This window comes from Chanodichthys erythropterus, chromosome 8 (genome assembly GCF_024489055.1).
Source record: "Chanodichthys erythropterus isolate Z2021 chromosome 8, ASM2448905v1, whole genome shotgun sequence".
Lineage (NCBI taxonomy): Eukaryota > Metazoa > Chordata > Actinopteri > Cypriniformes > Xenocyprididae > Chanodichthys > Chanodichthys erythropterus.
Window position 1 is genome coordinate 44,088,644 of NC_090228.1, and position 22,725 is coordinate 44,111,368.

At 41.4% G+C, this 22,725-nt stretch overlaps 2 protein-coding genes across 2 annotated transcripts; both read left to right on the forward strand.

Moving 5' to 3' along the window:
• Positions 1 to 2,470: 2,470 nt before the first annotated feature.
• Positions 2,471 to 4,903, forward strand: LOC137025040 (microfibril-associated glycoprotein 4-like). Its single transcript, XM_067393059.1, has 5 exons — positions 2,471 to 2,646; positions 2,772 to 2,972; positions 3,053 to 3,149; positions 3,230 to 3,397; positions 4,333 to 4,903. Exons 1-5 carry the CDS (start codon positions 2,641 to 2,643, stop codon positions 4,587 to 4,589), a joined length of 729 nt encoding a protein of 242 aa, XP_067249160.1. The 5' UTR covers positions 2,471 to 2,640; the 3' UTR covers positions 4,590 to 4,903.
• Positions 4,904 to 7,884: 2,981 nt separating this feature from the next.
• LOC137025297 (uncharacterized) lies at positions 7,885 to 21,086 on the forward strand. Its single transcript, XM_067393304.1, has 3 exons — positions 7,885 to 8,051; positions 17,816 to 18,060; positions 18,141 to 21,086. The coding sequence occupies exons 1-3, from the start codon at positions 7,885 to 7,887 to the stop codon at positions 18,686 to 18,688; spliced, it is 960 nt and encodes a 319-aa protein (XP_067249405.1). The 3' UTR covers positions 18,689 to 21,086.
• Positions 21,087 to 22,725: the final 1,639 nt, after the last annotated feature.

Here is a 22,725-nt window from a genome sequence, read left to right on the forward strand (position 1 = left end):
ACCACAGCTGCCAGTAGATAACCGTTATTTTACAGCACAATTTTTTACAGTCTAAGTTGCTTGTATTAATGTACCCCATAAAAAAAAAAAAAAAAAAAAAAAAAAAACATTAAAAAAAACTACTTTTTTTTAGTGTTTCTACTGCAAATAATACACTGTAAAAAAACTGAAAGTTAACTGTCACCCCCACTTTTTTTTTTAGACAAGAAAATGCACTATCCAAACTTAAATGGTTGTAATTCAAGCATACTTTGGAGTATAGACAAAAGGCTGGTCTTGTTTTAAAGATGAAATTTGGCAGATTATTGTAGATGTGAAAAAACTTATGTAAGTGAAACAGAAAAAAAGTTATAGAAGTTTATGTTTATGAAAATGTAAAATGTAAAAATATAATATTTTATATTTTACATAAAATATATATTTTACAAAACAAGTTTTACTCTAAAGCTGCAAGGAAATCAAAGCCAAAAATCTGAACAAGTTGTGTTCCAAATTTCAGGTTGATATCTCAAAAAATGAGCTTTCAGTAAGATTTTGTTTGGGCGCAGTACCACACTTTTTCACTAGATGATAACCAAGCTCCATTACTGACCATATAAAGGCGCCTCCATTTCCATATATGGTTTGAGTGATCTGAACCATATATTTCCATTATTTTCATACAATTTATGAAGTAGATATCCTATATAGAAGTAGTATGGGAATTTTGGCAGAATTTGATATGAATTCAGCCTCTAATAAACATAAAAATAACATGTATGTAGGCATAGGTTATAGATCGGCACCACAATCATAAATGTATTTTTTTTCCTATTAAAAACATTTTCAGACTTTTTTTTCTCAAAAAATTGAATGGATGTTATCTTTTGAACTCTTGGCATGAAAACAAACATGTTTCAACCAATCTTTAATGATTTTTCATGTTCATTGCAATTTCAAAATAAAGGTCTGAACATGCCTTATGAGTATGAAAATATGCTTGTTGCAAATTGATAAATTACTGCTCCTATGTCAGTCACCAAATATGTAAACTAGAGATTCTAAGCTTTCAAATGATATATAGTTTGTCAAGATTCATTTAGGTTTAGTATAGAATATTACTGTTTTAAATATGTAATGGCAAACGTCCCACCTGTGGGACGGTGACAGTTAAGGGGTTAAAGGGTTAGTTCACCCAAAAATGAAAATTCTGTCATTTATTACTCACCCTCATGCTGTTTATCACCCGTAAGACCTTCATTAATCTTCGGAACACAAATTAAGATATTTTAGTTGAATTCCGATGGCTCCATGAGGCCTTCATAGGGAGCAATGACATTTCCTCTCTCAAGATCCATTGATGTACTAAAAACATATTTAAATCAGTTCATGTGAGTACAGTGATTCAATATTAATATTATAAAGCATCGAGAACATTTTTGGTGCACCAAAATGAATCAGTGTATCGAATCTGCTCTTCGGAGCACCAAGGTCATGTGATTTCAGCCGTTGGCAGTTTGACACACCCGATCTGAGTCATGATTCGATACACTGATTCATTTGTGCTCCGAAACTTCCTAAAGCAGTGTTTTGAAATCGGCCATCACTAAATAAGTCATATAAATATAATATATATATTTTTTTTTTTGGCACACCAAAAATATTCTCGTCGCTTTATAATATTAATAATGAACTACTGTAGTCATATGAACTGATTTTGATGTTTTTTTTAGTACCTTTATGGATCTTGAGAGAGGAAATTAACTTGCTCCCTATGGAGGCCTCACAGAGCCATCGGATTTCAACTAAAATATCTTAATTTGTGTTCCGAAGATTAACAAAGGTCTTACGGTGTGGAACGACATGAGGGTAAGTAATAAATGACAGAATTTTCATTTTTGGGTGAACTAACCCTTTAACTTTACTTTTTGAATTATCTTTTTTTTTTACATTGACTCAGTTAAGTTGTATTTACTTCGAATTTTAAGTACTTTCAACTTGAAAAATGTAGTTATTTTTAACTAAGTTTAGTCGGAATAACTTTACAAAAGTAAAGTGAACTTACTTTTTTAAAGTTATTCTACTAAACTTTTTAAACTAATTAACTACAATACAAATAACTACATTTGTCAAGTTGAAAAAACTTAAAATTCTAAGTGGAACTTAACTGAGTCAAAGTAAAAAGATAACTCAAAAAGTTAAGTTAAAGAAACTATACTTTTTTTTTTTTTTTTTTTTTTACAGTGCTGTGACAAAATAATGCAGATTTCTCTCTGTGACACTCATTTCCTTATTTTACCATTTCCATATTTACAATTTTAAAATATTCATATTAAAATTTCATTTATGCTGTATGAAGTTTTCTAACAGATATTTTACCAAGCTTCATAATGGACATTTACATAAACACACAGAGGAGGAGCTTGAGAATCTGACAGATATAAAAAGAGTGTTTGTGTCAGACTGAACAACACAAACGGTGAGTTACTGTTTTATTCTTCGTTTACCTTACCTGACTTCGTTTACCTTACAGTTTATTTTCTTACCCTTACAGTAGGGTAAGAAAATAAACAGATAAAGATATACATATGAAAACATTTATATTACTTTCTAGATTGAAACAAATCTCTATCTGTGAACTACAGAGGAAAGTTTCAGAAGATGGCAGTAAGTTCATTTGCTTGTTTTGTGTCAGTTACTCTAAACTCCTGATTAACATTTAATTTTACTATGATTTCTTCATTATACACGTGTAACAGGTTCACTTATCTCTTTCTCTGTGTCTCTTGTAGATGATGCTGTTTTTTGCATTTCTTCTCCCAGTTGTATTGGGCAGTGACTGTAAATTAATGCCATTTGACTGTTCTGACATCTACAACTCAGGAGAAACAGTCAGTGGGATTTACACCATCTATCCAGCAGGTGACATTCCTGTTTGGGTTTACTGTCACATGATCTCAGGTGGGAAAGATGAAGACAACGGAGGATGGACGGTACAAATGTGACTTTAGATCATTAAACACACATCAGAACATACATCATGAATCATTTATTCTATATAAATCCATCACAGGTGATTCAGAGGAGAATGGATGGCAGTGTGAATTTCTATCGGCCGTGGAAAGAGTACAAGAGAGGATTTGGGAATGTGGAGGGTGAATACTGGCTGGGTAAGGTCTCACAGCGTGTGTCCATTTGTGTGGATGATCATGTGTTTAGTTGAACATGTTCTTTATGTGTGTCTGAACAGGGCTGGAGAACATTTACCAGCTGTCACGTAATAGGAAGTATATGCTGAGAGTGGATCTGGAGGACTTTGAAGGAAGGAAGGGTTTTGCTCTGTACTCGTCCTTCTCTGTGGATTGTGAATGTGCTGGATATAAACTGCGTGTTTCAGGATTCACTGATGGCGGAGCAGGTAGGGTAATTTCATTTATAGGAGTTAATGTGAACTTGATCATGCACTAACAAATGTTTTTATAATTTCAATTTAAAGGGTTAGTTCACCCAAAAATGAAAATAATGTCATTTATTACTTACCCTCATGCTGTTCCACACCCGTAAAACCTTTGTTAATCTTTGGAACACAAATTAAGATATTTTAGTTGAAATCCAATGGCTCCGTGAGGCCTCCATAGGGAGCAATGTCACTTCCTCTCTCAAGATCCATAAAGGTACTAAAAAGTCAAATTTATTTATATAGCGCTTTTACAATTGGTAATTGTTTCAAAGCAGCTTTACATATTAGAAGCACAGAAAAAAATGGAAGTGGTTAAAACTGTACAAACAAGCGTGGTAATATGTAACATATACAAGATGGTGCTACATTAAGTCGGCTGACTTCCAGGGGTGGAAAAAACCCCTGGAAGTCAGAAACACATTTAAATCAGTTCATGTGAGTACAGTGGTTCAATATTAATATTATAAAGCCACCCGAATATTTTTGGTGCACCAAAAAACAAGATAACAACTTATTTAGTGATGGCCGATTTCAAAACACTGCTTCAGGAAGCATCGGAGCACAAATGAATCAGTGTATCGAATCATGATTCAGATCGCGTGTCAAACTGCCAACGGCTGAAATCACGTGACCTTGGCGCTCTAAACAGCTGATTCATTTGTGCTCCGAAGCTTCCTGAAGCAGTGTTTTGAAATCAGCCATCACTAAATAAGTCATTGCTCCCTATGGAGGCCTCACGGAGCTAAAGTGTGAGTGTTACTCATAACATTATCTGGGTAAAATGAAGCTTGTTAAGCAGAAAATCCCTTGTTTATTGCAAAACCTACATGGAAAAAGAAGTCAAAACGGGACTCTGTTATATAATATGTTAATCATGTTTCTCCACTCTGCAGGCGACTCTTTGACCTCCCACAATAATCAGAAGTTCACAACCTTTGACAAAGACCAAGACGCCAATGAAGAAAACTGTGCCAAAGTGTATCTCGGGGCATTTTGGTATGCAAACTGTCACAATGCAAATCCCAATGGTGTGTATTTGTGGGGAGAAGATGGTACTCATTTTGCCATTGGTATTTCTTGGTACCACTGGAAAGAGAATTTTGCTGTCAGTATGAAATCCATCAGCATGAAGATCAAAAGTATATCCTAGAAAAATTACAGTGTTAAAAGTATACTCCAGTTTTCACGCTTATAGTATGCACCGTTAGACCTTGCCAGGTATTTTACAGTAAAATATTGGCAACACTGCATTACAGAAATGTTTTTGGGAAACACCTGCAATTGTTGATAAAAAAGCAACTCGACAAGTCAAGGATCAAGAGCTCAACTAAAGCAAACATTGATCTACATAATGGCGACTTCAAACAAAACATTTTCAATAAGACATCAACATCTAAACCTCTGTTAATTCTCAAAACGAACTGCTGTAAATGTGTGACAGAAATAAAGTTAGTAATAAGTGAAGCTGGTAATGCTGTTTGTGGAGTTGTTTAATCAGGCCTTGAGAGATTTAATGTCTTTTATCTTCAGTTCATCTAAGGCTGTGGCTGAAGAAAGTTGTAGTTTGTGTTCTTATTTCTCTTTCTTTCAGTGCTTGTTCACAGCAGGTGTTTGAATGATTGAAAGAATGTTTCAGGAACATCACACTAACCTTTAAATAACATTCCACTAACATTATATGTTCTTGGAATTTTAGAAGTTAAAGTTCATAGAATGTTTAATTTTAAATCAAAATTAAGTTGAAAGAACATCATACCTTTTAAAACACATTCCTCTAATGTCAAGAAAACCAGACTTTTTTATGTTCCCAGAACCAAACACGGAATATTTAGAGAATGTTCTTAAAACAAAATTCTGTTAGCGATGTCATTTGAATTGCCAATCATATTATCACACCTTTCAATCATATTATCACATATGTTTCCATTAGTCATTCTATTAAAATATTTCTGAATCACGCAGAAATTATATCACAGTCTATCTTTCTGTGTTTCACAATTTTTTGTCATTTTATTAGATGCCAATTTATTAGATTCCCTGGTTGTTAACATGTTGACCTAAATTTTGTGAGCATATAGTAAAAATGGAGATTGAATCAGTAATACAAAGCAATTTGAGTGTACTGTATTATGTACAGTATATGTAAAAATTCAAGCAAAAAAAAAATGTTTTAATACAGACATTTCTTTCAGAAGTCAAATGGAGAGAAAATTATCTAATACCTCTTAGAAAACTGTCATATATTAAACCTTTAGTTTGTTTCCTGCTGTAAAAGAACAGATAAGCTGAAAGACTCACTCACTATCTGAGAAACACTAAATAGGGCAGCGTGGGTGTGTTGTTTCTATGGAGAGTTAGTTAACGTCACACTTTGACTACTGCATGTTTCCATACTGATCCTGGATCATCATCAGCGCATTTCAGATGTTTCTCTTGTTGAACCCGGCTGAATTAACTCCTCATGATTTGTAGACCTGACACGTCTACAAACATTTAAAATGTGCTGATGAGGCTGAAACCCCTGGATTACTGGGAACACAATCTGTTCATAAAAGACATTTTCTCACTTGTGTGTATTTTAATTCACCTGATCATGTGATGTAATAGTGCTGTTTTCCTTAAGATGACAGTTTAAAGAAAAAGAAACATCTACATTTATCATCATTCAAAGTGAGTTAGATATTTTACATTAAATAATTGTAAATAAAAGCCAAAAATCAAAGACTGATGCTCCAGAATAACTGTAAAAAAAAAAAAAAAAAAAAAAAAAAAAAAAATCAATTTTCAATGTTTCTCAACTGAACTATGATGAAAAATGTACATGATATCCAAATTTTTATCAGAATAAATTGAATTGATTTGTAATATGATTTTTGTTGTGTTCAAGGCTGCATTTACACTGCAGGTCTTGATGGTAATTTCCGTTCCCATTCAGTCGGTCACGTTCGACGTACGTCGGACAGACAGACGAATAGGAATCTCGCTAGAGAGGCCAATCTACTTCGAGTGTAACTAAACGAGCCAATGCACATTGGCATGCAATCATATGCATCAGCTGCTTGCCTCGCAGCGCGGGTATATAATGAGCAGCAGGTGCGTTGCATCTTCAGCTTTTCGCTTCGGAGCCAAACCTTCTCAACACTGAAGAAGATAGCTACTGAAACCACGAGTGTGAACGAGTCTGCTCTTCGAGACGTCTCTTGGTTGCGGTGCAGGCGGACAGCGCAGCAGCAGGGCCGATTTCTCCTTTGTTTTTCTTTGCCTTTTTTATTTGAGCAAAAGCTGTAATCAGCGTGAAGGCCGTTCTCACGGCTGGTGAAACGGTGCGCCTAGAGCGCTAAAAAGCTGTTATTACAGCTGGTAAGAGAGCGCCTTCAAGGAGAGTGCACACGACAGGCTGCACATTTCCCTGTCTGTGCTGCAGCGGCTTTTCCCCTGCGTGCTTCAGCACCTAAAAGAGTCAGTCCTTGAAAGAGCTTACACGAGTAGTTCGCGTCTTTTTAAAGATGTCGTTCTACTTGTGTGCTTCTGGATGCGGTCGTTACCTGGCGCCTCGGGATGGTCACCAGCGCTGTATCGCGTGCTTGGGCTTAAGGCACGCTGAGGCGGCGTTTGTGGACGAGTCATGTACCCATTGTGGGAAGATGACCGTCGCGGAGCTGCGGTCGAGACTCCACTTTCTGCAAAGGGGTGGAGTCCCGGTCCCGACGCCTCGTTCCAATCCTCCTCAGAGGGTTGCTTCGGGCGGCGGGGCTGGTGACTTGAGGATCACGGTGAGCGCGTTTCCTTCGGGGAACCAACCCCCTAGGAACCCTCACCCCTCTTGCGCTCCGCAGCCAGTAGAGCTGCCGGGGGAACGCGGTGGACCACCCCAGAGGTGTGTACCATCCGTATCCTTCGGAGCTCCCCAAGACGACCGGATGTCGATCGCTGCATCGGAGGGTGAGCCTGACGCTTCTGGGGATGACGATTCGGCGCAGCTGCCTCCCTCGGGAGTGACGACTGTGCCCGATTCAGACCCGGAAATGATGGCTATGCTTTCCCGGGCCGCCAACAGGGTCGGGCTCGTGTGGAACCCTCCACCGTGTCCCGAGCCCTCGAGGTTGGATGATTGGTATCTCGGGGTGGCAAGGGCTGGTTCTCAGCCCCCCACCCCAGTGCCTTTCTTCCCGGAGGTGCATGAAGAGCTCACTGGCACGTGGACGGCACCTTTTACTGCCCGAAGCCGTGTCGGTGGGTCCTCCTCCCTCACCACCCTTGATGGTGGAGCGGCTAAGGGTTATACGCGCATACCCCCTGTGGAACGGGCCGTTACTATGCAACTGTGCCCTAACTCCACCTGGCGGGGGGAGCCGTCTCTCCCTTCCCGGGCCTGTAAGTACTCGTCGGATCTTACCGGCAAGGCTTATCAGGCCTGTGGGGAAGCCGCTTCCGCCTTACACGCTATGGCGTTGTTGCAGGTCCATCAGGCCAAGGCACTGAGGGACCTGCACGAGGGTGGTCACGATCCGCAAGTTCTACAAGAACTTCGTGCCGCGACGGACCTCGCGCTCCGAGCGACAGTGGGTCGTGCGATGTCCACCATGGTGGTCCAGGAACGCCATCTCTGGCTGTGTCTTGCGGACATGAGGGATACCGACAAAGTCAGGTTTCTTAATTCCCCCGTGTCCCAGACCGGCCTCTTCGGCGACGCGGTCGAGAACTTTGCCCAACAGTTCTCGGCTGTACAAAAGCAGTCAGAGGCGATCAGTCACATCCTGCCGAGGCGGTCAGCTGCTGCACCTCCACCGCCGGCGGCACCTCAGACTGCCCGTCGCCGAGGGCGCCCCCCTGCAGCCGCCCCCGCTCCGACGCCCCAGCAGCAGCAGCCTCCATCCAAGCGGCGTCGTGGAGCCGGTCGCGGGCGGGGTGCCCAGCCCGTCCATTCACCCCCTAAGAAGAAGGGTGGCAAGGCCAAGTCCAAGCGGCCCTAGGACGGGCGACCCGGAGATGGACGGGACTGCTCTTCAGGAGGTGGTGACCGCACCGCTCCTTCCCCCGGAGGAGGGCCGGGTGGAGAATCTTTTGTTTCCCCTTTTTGTTCCGCCGCTGGCTCAACGGCCAGCGGTACCCAAATTTTCAATAAAAGAGCAGTTTCCTCTATCTCCGGGTCCGAAGAGGGCTCGGAGAGCAGTGGGAGGGCTAGAACCTCACCACTCTCATCCACCTCTTCTGTCGCCAGCGGACAGCAGCAGGTAGGCAAAACCTCGACTGCCCCCTCTGTCCACCCGTGGAAGCAGGTAAGTGTTGCACAGCACACTGTGACCCCGCTTCGGGCCGCCTCACACAGAGAGCCTCCCGGGCCGCGTCCCTGCGTTCCACCTCGCTGCCCCGCGGCGGGTACGCCGGTGGTCCCCTTGGTGCCGCCGCTTGCGCGGTCTCTGGGAGCCTGGCTAGCGCTCCCCAGTCCGTCTCGCTGGCTCCTTCGGACCATCAGGCTCGGCTATGCGATTCAGTTCGCCCGGCGCCCCCCCAAGTTCAGGGGCATCCTCTTCACTACAGTGAAAGATGCCGATGCCCCTGTTCTGCGTGCGGAGATCGCAGTCCTACTGGCGAAGGACGTGATAGAGCCGGTCCCTCCAGCCGATTTGAGGTCGGGGTTCTACAGCCCCTACTTCATTGTACCCAAGAAAAGCGGCGGGTTACGACTGATCTTGGACCTGCGAGTTTTGAATCGGAGCCTTCACAAGCTACCGTTCAAAATGCTCACGCAGAAACGCATTTTCGAGTGCATCCGTCCCCGAGATTGGTTTGCAGCGATCGACCTGAAGGACGCGTACTTCCATGTTTCGATTCTTCCGCGACACAGGCCATTCCTGAGATTCGCGTTCGAAGGTCGAGCATATCAGTACAGAGTCCTACCCTTCGGGCTGGCCCTGTCTCCCCGCGTCTTCACGAAAGTCGTGGAGGGAGCCCTTGTTCCCATGAGAGAACAGGGTGTTCGCATTCTCAACTATCTAGACGACTGGCTTATCCTAGCACAGTCTCGGGATCAGTTGTGCGAACACAGGGATTTGGTGCTCAGTCACCTCAGCCAGTTGGGGCTTCGGGTCAACTGGGAAAAGAGCAAACTCGCCCCAGTGCAGAGGATCTCTTTTCTCGGTATGGAGTTGGATTCGGTCGAACAGATAGCACGCCTCACAGAGGAACGTGCTCGGTCGGTGTTGAACTGCCTGAATACGTTCAATGGTAGGACAGCGGTCCCACTGAAGTTCTTTCAGAGGCTCCTGGGGCATATGGCGGCTGCAGCGGCTGTAACACCGCTCGGTCTGCTTCATATGAGACCGCTTCAGCACTGGCTTCACGGCCGAGTCCCGAGATGGGCGTGGCAACGCGGCACGTTCCGGGTGCCAATCACTCAGGAGTGCCGCCGAACCTTCAGTCCGTGGTCGGACCCTTTGTTTCTTCGGGCAGGAGTGCCCCTAGAACAAGTGTCCCGGCATGCTGTGGTTTTCACAGATGCTTCTGCCACCGGCTGGGGTGCCACGTACAACGGGCATGCAATCTCAGGGAGGACGAGGAGCAGGTCTTGTTAGTTGCGCCTTACTGGCCCAACCGGACCTGGTTCCCAGAACTCTCACTCCTCGCGACAGCCCCTCCCTGGCCCATCCCTCTGAGGAAGGACCTCCTCTCTCAGAGACGGGGCACTCTTTGGCACCCGCGTCCAGACCTCTGGAAACTCCATGTCTGGTCCCTGGACGGGACGCGGAGGTTCTAGGTGACTTACCCCTTGAGGTACTTAACACCATCACTTCGGCACGTGCACTGTCTACGAGACGTGCTTACGCCTCGAAGTGGAACCTGTTCGTCGAGTGGTGTTCTTCTCGTCGAGAAGACCCCCGAAGATGCTCGATCAGAGTCGTGCTTTCCTTCTTGCAGCAAGGGTTGGAGCGTAGGCTGTCCCCCTCCACCCTCAAAGTCCATACTGCTGCCATATCCGCTTACCACGACCACATAGATGGCAAATCTGTTGGTCAGCACGACCTGGTCATCAGGTTCCTTAGGGGGCGAGACGGTTAAATCCTCCTCGTCCCCCTCCATACCCTCTTGGGACCTTACTCTGGTGCTCAGAGCACTCCAGATTGCTCCCTTTGAGCCTTTGCTGTCAGCAGACTTAAAGATTCTCTCTATGAAGACTTTGCTGCTGGTGGCATTGGCCTCCATCAAGAGGGTAGGGGACCTGCAGTCATTTTCGGTCGACGAATCGTGCCTAGAGTTCGGGCCGGGTGACAGCCACGTGGTACTGAGACCCCGGCCTGGCTACGTGCCCAAGGTTCCTACCACTCCCTTCAGGGACCAGGTAGTGAGCCTGCAAGCGCTGCCCTCGGAGGAGGCAGACCCAGCCCTGGCTTTGCTCTGTCCAGTTCGCGCCTTGCGACTGTACTTAGACAGAACTCGAAGCTTCAGGACCTCAGACCAGCTCTTTGTCTGTTACGGAGGCCAGCAGAAGGGAAAGGCTGTCTCCAAGCAGAGGATGGCCCACTGGATAGTGGATGCCATCGCCCTGGCTTACCAAGCTCAGGGCGTGCCCTGCCCGCTCAGGTTGCATGCCCACTCCACGAGAGGTGTGGCATCCTCCTGGGCGCTGGCTCGTGGCGCCTCGCTAACAGACATTTGTAGAGCTGCGGGCTGGGCGACACCTAACACGTTCGCTAGATACTATAGCCTTCGTGTCGAGCCGGTCTCCTCCCGTGTTCTCGCCTCAGGTCAGAGGCACGGAGAGGCCCCGGCTTAGTGTCGGCTTGCTGCGCTACATGCGCATTCTATTCTCCAGAGAGTCCCTACGGGCAGACCCTGTTGAGTCCTCCGGTTACCCTTCGGCAGCCGACGTGGCGGAGCGTCTGGCGCCAGGCCTATACTCCGTTGTATCCTTGAGAACCGGATTTAGGCTGGGTTCCATATGTGTGACCCTACGGGGATCCCATATGGCTTTTTCCACGGCTGCTCCTAAACGAAGCCCGTGTCTTTCCCTCTGGGAGAACCCATCTCTCATCGAGTGGAGTCACCCCAGTTCTTCCATATGTTGTACAACCTACAAGGTTAGTCCATATGTACTTATCCATATAACTCCTTCGGGGAAGGATATGGCTTCCGCAGCGTTCCTTATCGCATGTAAGGCTACGCTTTCCCAGCGTTATCCAATTGTCGCACTGAGTGGGTTTTGGGAACAACAGTGATCGAAGAGGGCAGCTCCTGTGGCGCTTTGGTAGGGATTCCTATTCGTCGGTCTGTCCGACGTACGTCGAACGTGACCGACTGAATGGGAACGTCTCGGTTACATAGGTAACCCTCGTTCCCTGAAGGAGGGAACGGAGACGTACGTCCCGTCGCCACAGGCGTTGTCCTGCTGATGCTGCCGCCTGCTCGGTTTGGCTCCTCAGCGAAAACCTGAAGATGCAACGCACCTGCTGCTCATTATATACCCGCGCTGCGAGGCAAGCAGCTGATGCATATGATTGCATGCCAATGTGCATTGGCTCGTTTAGTTACACTCGAAGTAGATTGGCCTCTCTAGCGAGATTCCTATTCGTCGGTCTGTCCGACGTACGTCTCCGTTCCCTCCTTCAGGGAACGAGGGTTACCTATGTAACCGAGACGATTTTGTGATTATATATTATATATTTTATTAGCCTGACTTTGTCATTCTCATATTCTAGGCAGAATGTGAGTCTGATACTGCTCCGTTGCACTTGAATTATGGGGCATGTCTTAACCGAACCAGTAAAAAAAAAAAAAACTCTTCACTCAATTGGATAGACCTATCGATTTCTTTTATTACAGACGTGATAGCGGAATCTAAACATCTTACTTCTCCAGCTGCAGTCATCGTTGGTGAAAACCAATTCAACCCAAGCGCTCTTTGATGACGTGGGTGGTTACGTAACCGCAGATAGCCTGTCCATCATTGATTAAAGCCCGCCCTGGCAATTTGATTGGCTCGGCATTCTGGGAGCCGAGCATAATTACTCCACAATGGATCGAGTCCAGACCGAACTTCCCATCCAAAAAATTTTGTTGGCTGGGTTCGGGCTGGTACCCAGGCTACGATTTTATGGACGACGTGCTTAAATTTATTTTAAAAGTGACCTGTATCCTGTCTCCTTTTTACACTGCATTTGGTGAAATGTACCAAAAATAGCATATATGAGATCACAAATCAATTTCAATGGTACACTGAGTTTAATTTATTCACATGAAATTCATATAGAAACCTTTTTAATGCAATAGTTAGATCTGTAAATCAAAATAATACAAATTCTTCACGAAGCGTGCGAGAGGAATAACACTCGCGTAGATATTGTTAAACATGTCACAGCTTCTGGGTTCGAATCCGCCGTCGTATACTAGTATACTACTCATTAAAGCCAAATGCGTTCATCAGTGATTGTATAATCAAGGGCAGGTACAAGTTTTTGTGCTTTTTATTATGTGGTTTCAATGGAACGAATGGGTAGAGTCTCCACAACGGGGCTGAAGCACGAGTCAATCGTCACTGACAACAGTGGCAACAAGCACTCAGTGTGATTTCAAAGGCAACACATTTCAACGTCAGATCACCTTTTATTGCCAGTCAACTTGAGATGTTTCTTTTGTTATGAGTATGTCTGTACTGCGAAATGTTAAATTCACTTTTCAATGATGCAGGAGTCGCATTTAGAGGGGAATATCACCTCTGCAAACACACGTATCCAATTCATATCTGGTTTATTTCCACATATGAATGAGGCCTGAAACCGATCTGTGAATATTGGCATCCATGCGCTTTTTTCCTGCTTACACGGTCGTGGCTCATATCTGATCTGTGCCACATGGGAGGAAAAAAAAAATCGGAATTGGGTCACTTGAACCATGCAGTGTAAATGTGGCCGATATCAATACGAAACCAGTAGGGATGTAACGATTCACTCGTTTCCTCAGTGTTAAATTAACACCCCTCAGTGTACATATGTGTCCACACTACAGGGTTCAAAGTAACACTGAAGCAGTGTTAAACTTCATGAGATAATTAGGTGATGATTGACCATTATTGATGATACCTGATGTTTATAAGCAGAATCACTGAAGGAACGAGAAACAAGAAGAACCGAAAAAAAGAGAGGCACAACAAGAAGTGACTTCCACTTTTTACTAATCAGTTTAACTTTATTTCTGTCATACATACACAAAACCTCTTATTGATAATTAACAGAAGTTTAGATCTTGATGTTTTTATGTAAGGTTTCGCCATGATGGAGATCAGTGTTCACTTTAGTTAGGCTCTTGACCCTTTCCTTTTTTAATATTAGTTTTTTTTTGGCTGCTTCAACTTGCATTTATAAAACACATTTGTCATGGCGAGACCTGATTCACTGATGTCATTCATGCTTGATAGGTAATTTCAGGTGATTGTAGACCTGTGATTTTACAGCTTGAGATCCAACAGCAATATGAACAATTTCAAAAATACATTGTGCACAGAAGCTACTGTTTAGAAACACACAGACATCAAGAATCAGCATATGATTCTCAAGAACTGTGACAAAAGAACAGCAAAATAAAAGCAAACAGGAACAATCAATGAAAATTACAGCTGCATAATTTATTCATGCTGCAGTGCATGATGGGAGTCATGATTGATGAATTTTGATTGGCTCTCATCATGCACTGCAACATGAAGCACTTTGATTGTTACCATTGTTGAGGTTCATATTCTGATCCTTGATGTCTGTGTTTAAAAACAAAACAACAGAAAAACCTGTAGATTATAAAAGCAGTGTTGCCTAGTCTGTGGTTTTCACCTGGAATTGGTCTACTTTTACACTGTTGCTGCAGGTTGTTTTTCATGTCCGTGGGTTGAATCAACCCCAAATAACGTGATATTTAGCACTTGAATGCGAATTTTACCAGGGAAGCCCCACCAAAAATGTGGATTTTTACCCCCCGGAATGTGATTTTTACAGTGGAACCCCCCTGAAATGTGATGGGCTATTCTATTCTACTTACGGAACGAACGTGGCGCCAGTTACATTTTTTCCGTAAGTAGAATAGGGAAGGCGTAGGACATTCAGCGTAAGAATGTGGAAACGGGAAATCCATTCAAGGCGATATTTTGTGTTTATAAAGCATAAGCGGTTGTATTTTTTTCAAAAATGGCCGATCGTTTCGCTAGATAAGACCCTTATTCCTCGTCTGGTATCGTCTAAAGCCCTTTGAAGCTGCACTGAAACTGTAATTTGGACCTTCAACCTGTTGGTAGCTATTGAAATCCACTATATGGATAAAAATCCTGGAATGTTTTCCTCAAAAATCTTAATTTCTTTTCGACATCTTTTTGAACATCTTGGATGACATGGGGGTGAGTAAATTATCAGGAAAAGTTTATTTAAAAGTGGACTAATCCTTTAAAATGTATCTTCTTCAAATCGGAACAAGAGTGAAATATAAGTAGCTATAAAGTTATATATTAAATTATAATTTGAAACACAAATTAGGCTATAGTGGCAGAAATGAATTTATTTAAAGCAAAACTGAATTGGGCTCACATAGCCTACCTTTCTCATTCGGAAGGAATCCAAACGTTTCTATATTTGTTACGGTATGCTGGTGTAGAGATGAGGCAGATACGGATTTCCACAATTAACATAGAACTTTAATCAAACAACGGCAAGGAAACACCAAACATAACGTTAACACAACAGAGAACGGACAAGGAGTGCAGGGAGTGAGTGCATTATAAAGGGAGTGCAGAGTTGACTTTCTCTCCACTTATTTTCTGATAAATGACTGAAATGTAAAGTTAGCAACGCTAGAACTGATATGTTGCGTCTGCGTGTGTGAGGCGCCCGCGCAACCAATTGGATTGAATAAAATATAGATAAATATTTAGTTGTATATTATTGTTTTTCTCTGCGTTGCAGGTGCATGATGTGTGAATCCATCTGTTGATGTTGCCATTTGCTCCATTATGCAACTTCTGGCGTAGGATCGTTTGATAAATGATGGCTAATGTCTCTGAAAGTCAAGATATGTCAATCAACATTTATTTGTTGAGCACATTTGAAAACAACACAAGTTGACCAAAGTGCTTTACAAGTCTAAAAATTACTCAAGCATACAACAGCTCATTCTGTCGAGTTGCATGATCTGATATGCAGAAGAAGACTATTCCAAAGATGTGGCTAACTTTGAGGGACCAAAAAACACCACTTCAGATTTTGACTCATTGAACTGCAAAAAACTTGCAGCCAACCATGCCCTCCCACTAAACAAAGTTATGTCCAGAAGACATCTTTTCATCATCACAAAACATGTACGTTGAAAAGACGCCCACTGAGGAGCCAGAAAGAACCTTTTTATGACGTTATTCTGCACGTCTGATATAGACGATCATAGAACCTCCGTACAAGGTTAAAAAAATAAAACCTCAGCCATGGATCTATCTATAGGCAGTAAAACACACCTTTTGACAGCTTAGCATCTGTAATTCACACATCTTTAGATTGTGTTCTGAAGGAAAGTTTTGTTCTTTAAGTTTGTGACAAGCACATAAAAACTTTTTCTCATTAGAGTAACAATAAAGAAGCTGTCCTACATTCATTAGTCTAACTGTGTTGTGCGCGGAAAACTACAACATTAAAATAAGAGAGAGAAATTAATAAATGTATAGACATCAGTATCGGTGAGTACTAAAAAAGTATCGATACTTGTACTTGGTAGTACTCGTACTCGTAGGCTGCTCTGCACACACATTCAATACAGCAACAATTATACTCTAATAGAGTCCACTAACTACGCCATTACTTAGGTTAAAATGACTCTGATTGGCTAATAAAAAAATAGTAATCTTCCATACATGGACAGATAGTCAGAAGCATATGTCTATCCATCATGATGCTGATGCTCGGACCCTGGATTTAGGCACAGGATGTCTTTCTAGATCATGACAAGGCATCTGCAGGTCTCGAGCAGAATGCCAGCTGTCATCAGTACCAATACTTGACCTGTACAGAACACAGCACACATACAAAATTACACATGATTCACAACTTCTTCAAGGTTGAAGTTAGCCCAGCCTTGAACTACTGTATAAAAAGGAAAGGTTCCCAAAACTTACGGATAAGTTGTACTTTTCTCTCAGAGAAAGGTACAGACAGTAATCATCATTATTCTCTTGCGTTAAAGATGAAAAGGATTTGTAAAATAATTTAATATTTAGAAATATAAATGTTGATTAATAACTTGATTACAATTCACTCGAAACATAAATTTTGAGCCGGCAATGGATTCCAGACTCCAACCCTTCAGCGGTCTGGTGGAAGCCAGATATTTTACTTTATAACATGTTAAATATGAATATTTCTCTTACACAAATGCATCGGTTCGCTTTAGAAGGCCTTTTTTCACACTTGGAGTCGTGTGGAGTATGTTTAAGATGGATAGATGCACTTTTTTGAGCTTCAAACTGGTGGTTTCCATGCACTGCCATTATAAGCATCAGAGTGATTATTAAAGGTGCTCTAAGCGATGTAACTCGTTTTTAGGCCAAAACATTTTTTGTCACATACAGCAAACATCTCCTCACTATCCCATAGCTGTAAAAAATGCGGTTTCTGTAGTCGGCACAAGCTCCAAAGATGGCAACAAAAACTACCTGGTGCAGTCTGGACAACGAAACATAATAAACATGCTCCAGCCAATGACCTACAAGAATGATTTTAAATGCGCGTTCATGACTGTTTCAGGAAGCACGGAGGGGAGGGGGAAGAGGAGGGAGGGTCTAGCTAGCCTCTGTTTTGTTTGACAACACTTCGAACGTCAACAGGAAGTTACTCCACGCAGGATCGCTTAGAGCACCTTTAATATAACTCTGATTGTACTCGTCTTTTAACTTCTGGTCTGTGTGTTGAAGGGACCCTGGGAAAAAAACTTTTAGCGCATCGAAATGTTTAGCGATATAGCCGATGGAAATGCCATTTGATGATAAAATTTCTCAAACGTCGACACAATATTTTTCTATTCATCTTTAGCACATAAATTCTATGACAATACTTTAAATGGCAAATTGGTTTGGTTTCTATAGCCTATTAATATGTTGCCCTTTTATATGGAAGAGGATTACGGCCAAGCAATAATAAAAAATAAAGATATTCTCGAGATTAAAGTTGTTAAATTTTGAGAAAAAAAGTCTAAATAAAATGTTGAGAATAAACTCATTAAATTACGAGAATAATCTCGTCGGGAGCATTTCCGTTGTGTTGTAGCTTTATTCCGTTGTGTTGTGACTGCTAACAAAGGCCACAAATATGCGCACAGTGTTTGGTTTGTTTGCCTGCGTAACCCTATTTACCCCATGTGAAGCAGTGGCACGATCACTTCAAGGAACCACAGCTCTAGGATCCATGGAAGCTGGCAAACTCCTGGCAAACAACTGGGCACACTGCGACAGGATGAAACCATCACTGACCTTGTGGTCAAGACCAAGCAATATGCAGAGCGTTACGACCTGAAGCCGCCACATCCAGTGTGCAGCAGCAAGACAACTGCACACTTTCGCTATACACAAGAGGAGGATGCCAATGACCAAGAGTGCAGCGAAGTGGAGGGTAAATGTTTGTAATAAAAAATACACAATTGGTCTTTTCAGTTGTAGTAGGCTAAGGTTATTTAATATTTCTGTATTCAGTGTATCCGAACGTGTGGAAAAGGGAGATGTTTGAGGCGCTGGACCTGGTGTGCTCAGAAGTGGAGAGGCGTTTTGACCAGGTCAGAATCCAAGTTGCTGCAGGGCGAGAGCAGATCATTGAGGCAGCTCAAGGAAAAAAAAATTATGTGACTTCTCTGAAACTCACCGGTTTTACAAGAGAGCGACTAAGTCATGAGTTGGACATACTGTGGGATATCTGTACAGGGCGTGAAGTTAACACAATTAGGGATGTTGTGCCCATTCTCCAAACCGTGCAACCACAAACCCGTTCCATGCTGTCAGAGGTGAAAAAGCTCATTAAACTATGCTTGTGCCTGCCCATATCTGTCGCTGCATCAGAGCGCTCCTTCTGGACTTTGCGCAGGTTGAAAACCTGGCTGCGTAACACCATGTCACAGGAGAGACTAACGCACTTGGCCATTATGGATGCCCACAGTGATCTCCTGGATGAAATCGATGTCTCGACTCTGATAAAAAAATGTACAAGTCGAACAACTGAAAGAAGATCCACCTTTGGAAATGCATGAATTAATTTTTTTGGTTTAATGCACTTTTTGAGTAGCGTATGTGTCTACTAGCATGTTCATAGCTTTAAATGTTTTGACTGTCAATGCTATTTCAATATAGGGCTCTATATGTTCGTTCAGTGGCTTTATATTACTGGTATGAATTTTCATGTTCCAAAATAAAACAGCTCACCCTCGTTCATTTCAGGGGTTCTATTTAATTACCATTTGTGCATTTCATTCATTGCGCCTTGACACCAGTTCAAAACTGAGTCCCAAAAGTCCGCGTAAGAAGCATAGCACGTACAGACTCCATGTAGCCCTATGATTCGCTCTTTTGTTGTTCTGTTTTCTTTCAGGATCAAAAATACAACAAATGAAAGCGTTTATCTGTATTTCCGACTGATGAGAACTATGCATATACATTCATAAATCAGTCAATTTTGTATTTTATTATGAGATATTTTATTCTAATGTGATCAGTGACTCAAGCACTGATGGACCAAAGAGCGCGCATTTCGACATTTGCAGTAAAAACTTGAAATATAAATTCTCAGAAAATGCATTTAATACTAATATATTGAAATGTCTGTTTATATACTCCATTAATAAAGGAGTCATTGGAAAAATATCAGTCCACATGCGTTTTATATTTAATATGAGGAAAATAGACATGCATGTATGCGTGACACAAAAAATCTTCAACTTTTAGGTAGCAAAATATTTTTTAGTAATTTTGTCAATTACACTAAGGTTATTACATTGTCTGCTATATATTTGCTTCTTATTTATTAAATACGGACAATTGATTGATAAAACATTTATCAAAATTAAAATACAATTTATACAAAACGAATATCTTTTAAAAAGAGTTTTCTATAAAACAAAACTTAATGAAGTCGTCAAAATCATGTTTTTCCAAAAACAGCGCCGTTGCTAGGAGGGCGCCAGCGCCTCTGCCTTTCAGCGCCTATGCCTCGCGAGTGGATGATAACCCTGAAGACGCCTAGCAATGATATACCTTTAGAGGTAGTAAACCTTTAGTTAAGTTATACCTTAAGAGTCTTCGTAGCGCGCTAAGAGACAATGTTATCGGGAAACGCAGCCCAGGTATGATGTTTCATGCGTAATGGAGATTCCAAAGTGCTATTCTTTGGTCAAAACCATGGAGAGCGATCGCGGATAGTCTGTCCTAGGCACCGAAACTTTTAACAATGCAAAAAAATATTTAAAGAGCATCAAGCTATTAAAATCTATATTATGTATACGCACAGATAATATAACAGTAGGCTATATTGGTCAATATTTTTTTTAGGTAAAGCAGTGATTGGATAATGTTTTTTTTTTTTTATTTAACATTTTTAATTTAAGGCCCACCCACAATTGGTCTGGCCCATCCAAAACTGGAATCCTGGCGCCGTGCCTGGGCCACACTGAGCTGTGCGTAACGCCCACAGACGTGAAGTGAACGAGACAGAGGCTGTCCTGTACTGTCTGAAATGGCTAACTCTGTGGCGATGCATGTGCAAAACAGATTTAACTAATCATAAAGTCAATCAGGATACATAACACATCCTACTATATGCCTACACTACACTTTACAGTTTTATTCCTATCTATATTCTGAAGCTTTTTACTGAGGGGTTTGTTGATTTATAATTTATATATCAATTTATACAGCATTTTATTCCTAAAAAAATTGTGAAAATTATTTTTTTTCTGGCTGTTGATAGTATATTCTGAGTTATGGAGTGATAAAAAGAGATGTCCAAAATTCCTTCTGTAAAAACCTTTTAATTTAATATGTCCAAAAAATTAAACAAGAATTTTGAACCTGACTTCATCCAATATTCAGATTTTTGTTTTAGAAATGTATGCAAATTAGTGCATATTTAATTAGACAACGGCTCATTTGCATATTTAAACAGAACATTTTAGATAAATTGTAATACAAAAAATGTTTGCAATTTTTTATGTAATCAATCAGCTGGGGAAGTATGGTGATATCTATTAGTTAATTTTTTTTACCCTATTCACCTGGGGTGTCTCACCTAATCCCTCGTTATATGACTAACTTCTTGATATTCTTGAATACTTGATGTGTTTTGCTGCTATTGGTCCTGTCTATTCATTGTCAACTGTTTTCTATAAATATGTTTGTATTGGCAAACCTTTATTCAGCGAATGTTTGTCTTGTTTATAATTCAAAGACAGCACGTTACAAATAGAAACCCTTTTTTTTCTGTGGGATTTAGTATCATATTTGGATATTGGAATAAATTACATATTTTAAGTGAAACTCAATGATTTTACTGTTTTCTAAAGGTTTCTTAATTGTTTCCATCACAAAACCTGTATAAATGACTTGACTGTCAGGTTATTCGTATTATGTAAATACAGCCTATTTGAAATTGCAAACAAAAAAATATTTTAGTCCATATTAAATATATGAATGTGATTCACTTGTGGTTGTCAGTTTGTATAAGCACACATTATGCAATGCAATATTAATGATGAATTTAAAAAATGCTTTTGAGCAGGTATAGTGAAATTTTTAATTGTGTCAAATTAACCTTTAACAGTCAAAATTAGATTTATGAAGATAGATAGATAGATTGATTTAGCAATAGCATTGATTTGTTTTGTTTTGTTTCTGTTACGATCACCGTCTGTTCCTGTCAGTTCCTGGACTCTATTTCCCATAATCCTCCCTGCCAGTCACATGCACTCACTCCACCAATCATCTATTGACACATACTGCTTAGCCTACTACCTGGACTATATAAGACTCACACACACACCAGCTCAGGGCCAGGTCTTGTTTACCCAGTGTGGCATTTCCTAGCGTTTTCCCCTGTGTATATTGTCCTGCCTATTTGTTCCGGTTCCTGTTCCTGTCTGGATTTCCTGTTTATGATTCTTCGCTGCCTGCCCTCTGGATTGTTTATTGATTCCTGGTTTTGTGAACGTTTTCTGCCTGCCCTGATCTACTGCCTGTATCCTGACCACGATTCTGCCTAGCCGTTGCTGTTCCTGTTTGTGCCTGTTTGACCCTGCCTGTACGACCATGCTCACCTTTTAATAAAAGCTTGCATTTGGATCCCTGCCTCAGTCCCGCTCCGTTACAGTTTCATTGCTTTATGAATTAATTTAGAATAATGTTTTGATTGAGTGTGATAAATAAATAAATCTGATTTTTGAAGTGACAAGAAGTTCTTAAAAGTTAGTTGCCACAAACACTGCTTTAAAGGGGTAGTTCACGCAAAAAATGAAAGGAACAAAATTAAAGCAATATATTGTAATTTAAATAAAGTGCAAAAAACTTTTCATTACACTTTTTTTTTTTTTGCAGGAATACACATTACAGGTATTCCCTGAATTATTACAATAAAACACCTTCACTGCAAAACATAATCTTAAAAAAAAAACAGTGACTAAAATGTGAATCTCTTGTATTTAACCAAAAACAGCACATGAATGAATTAATGTAACTATTTGTCACTGCATCACAGTGACTGCCTCTAAAATAAAGCAATTTGCAGCATAACACCAATGTTTTCTGGCTCATCCTGGGCTGAAGCACAGGCTTTACTCTTCAGCACAAAGGTGACCCACAAAACTCAACAGAAACCCCTTAAATCCCAACAGAACATTAAATACTAACAGATCTCTCAAGAGCTCAGCATCTTCACTTATTACAATCCAGACTTTATTTCTTTTACACTAAAGTTCCTGTTGATAATTAACAGGTTTAGATGTTGATGTTTTATTGAAAATAATAAAGTTTGAAGTCACCGTTCTCGTGGTCAGTGCTTGTTTTAGTTGTGCTCTTGACTCTTTAACATTAGTGTTTCTATTGCTGTGTTTTCTGATACATGTTTGTTATAGCAGAAAAGAAAAAAGCAAGAGAAACTCTGATCAGATGATGTTGGACACTTTTTAAGTGATGATGTAGTCATCATAAAGTGGTCAGATGATTCACTGATACAAATCTCTGACTAAATTGTTTAATATTAGCTGTAATTTCACATGCCAGTACTATTGCAGTGCTGTGATAC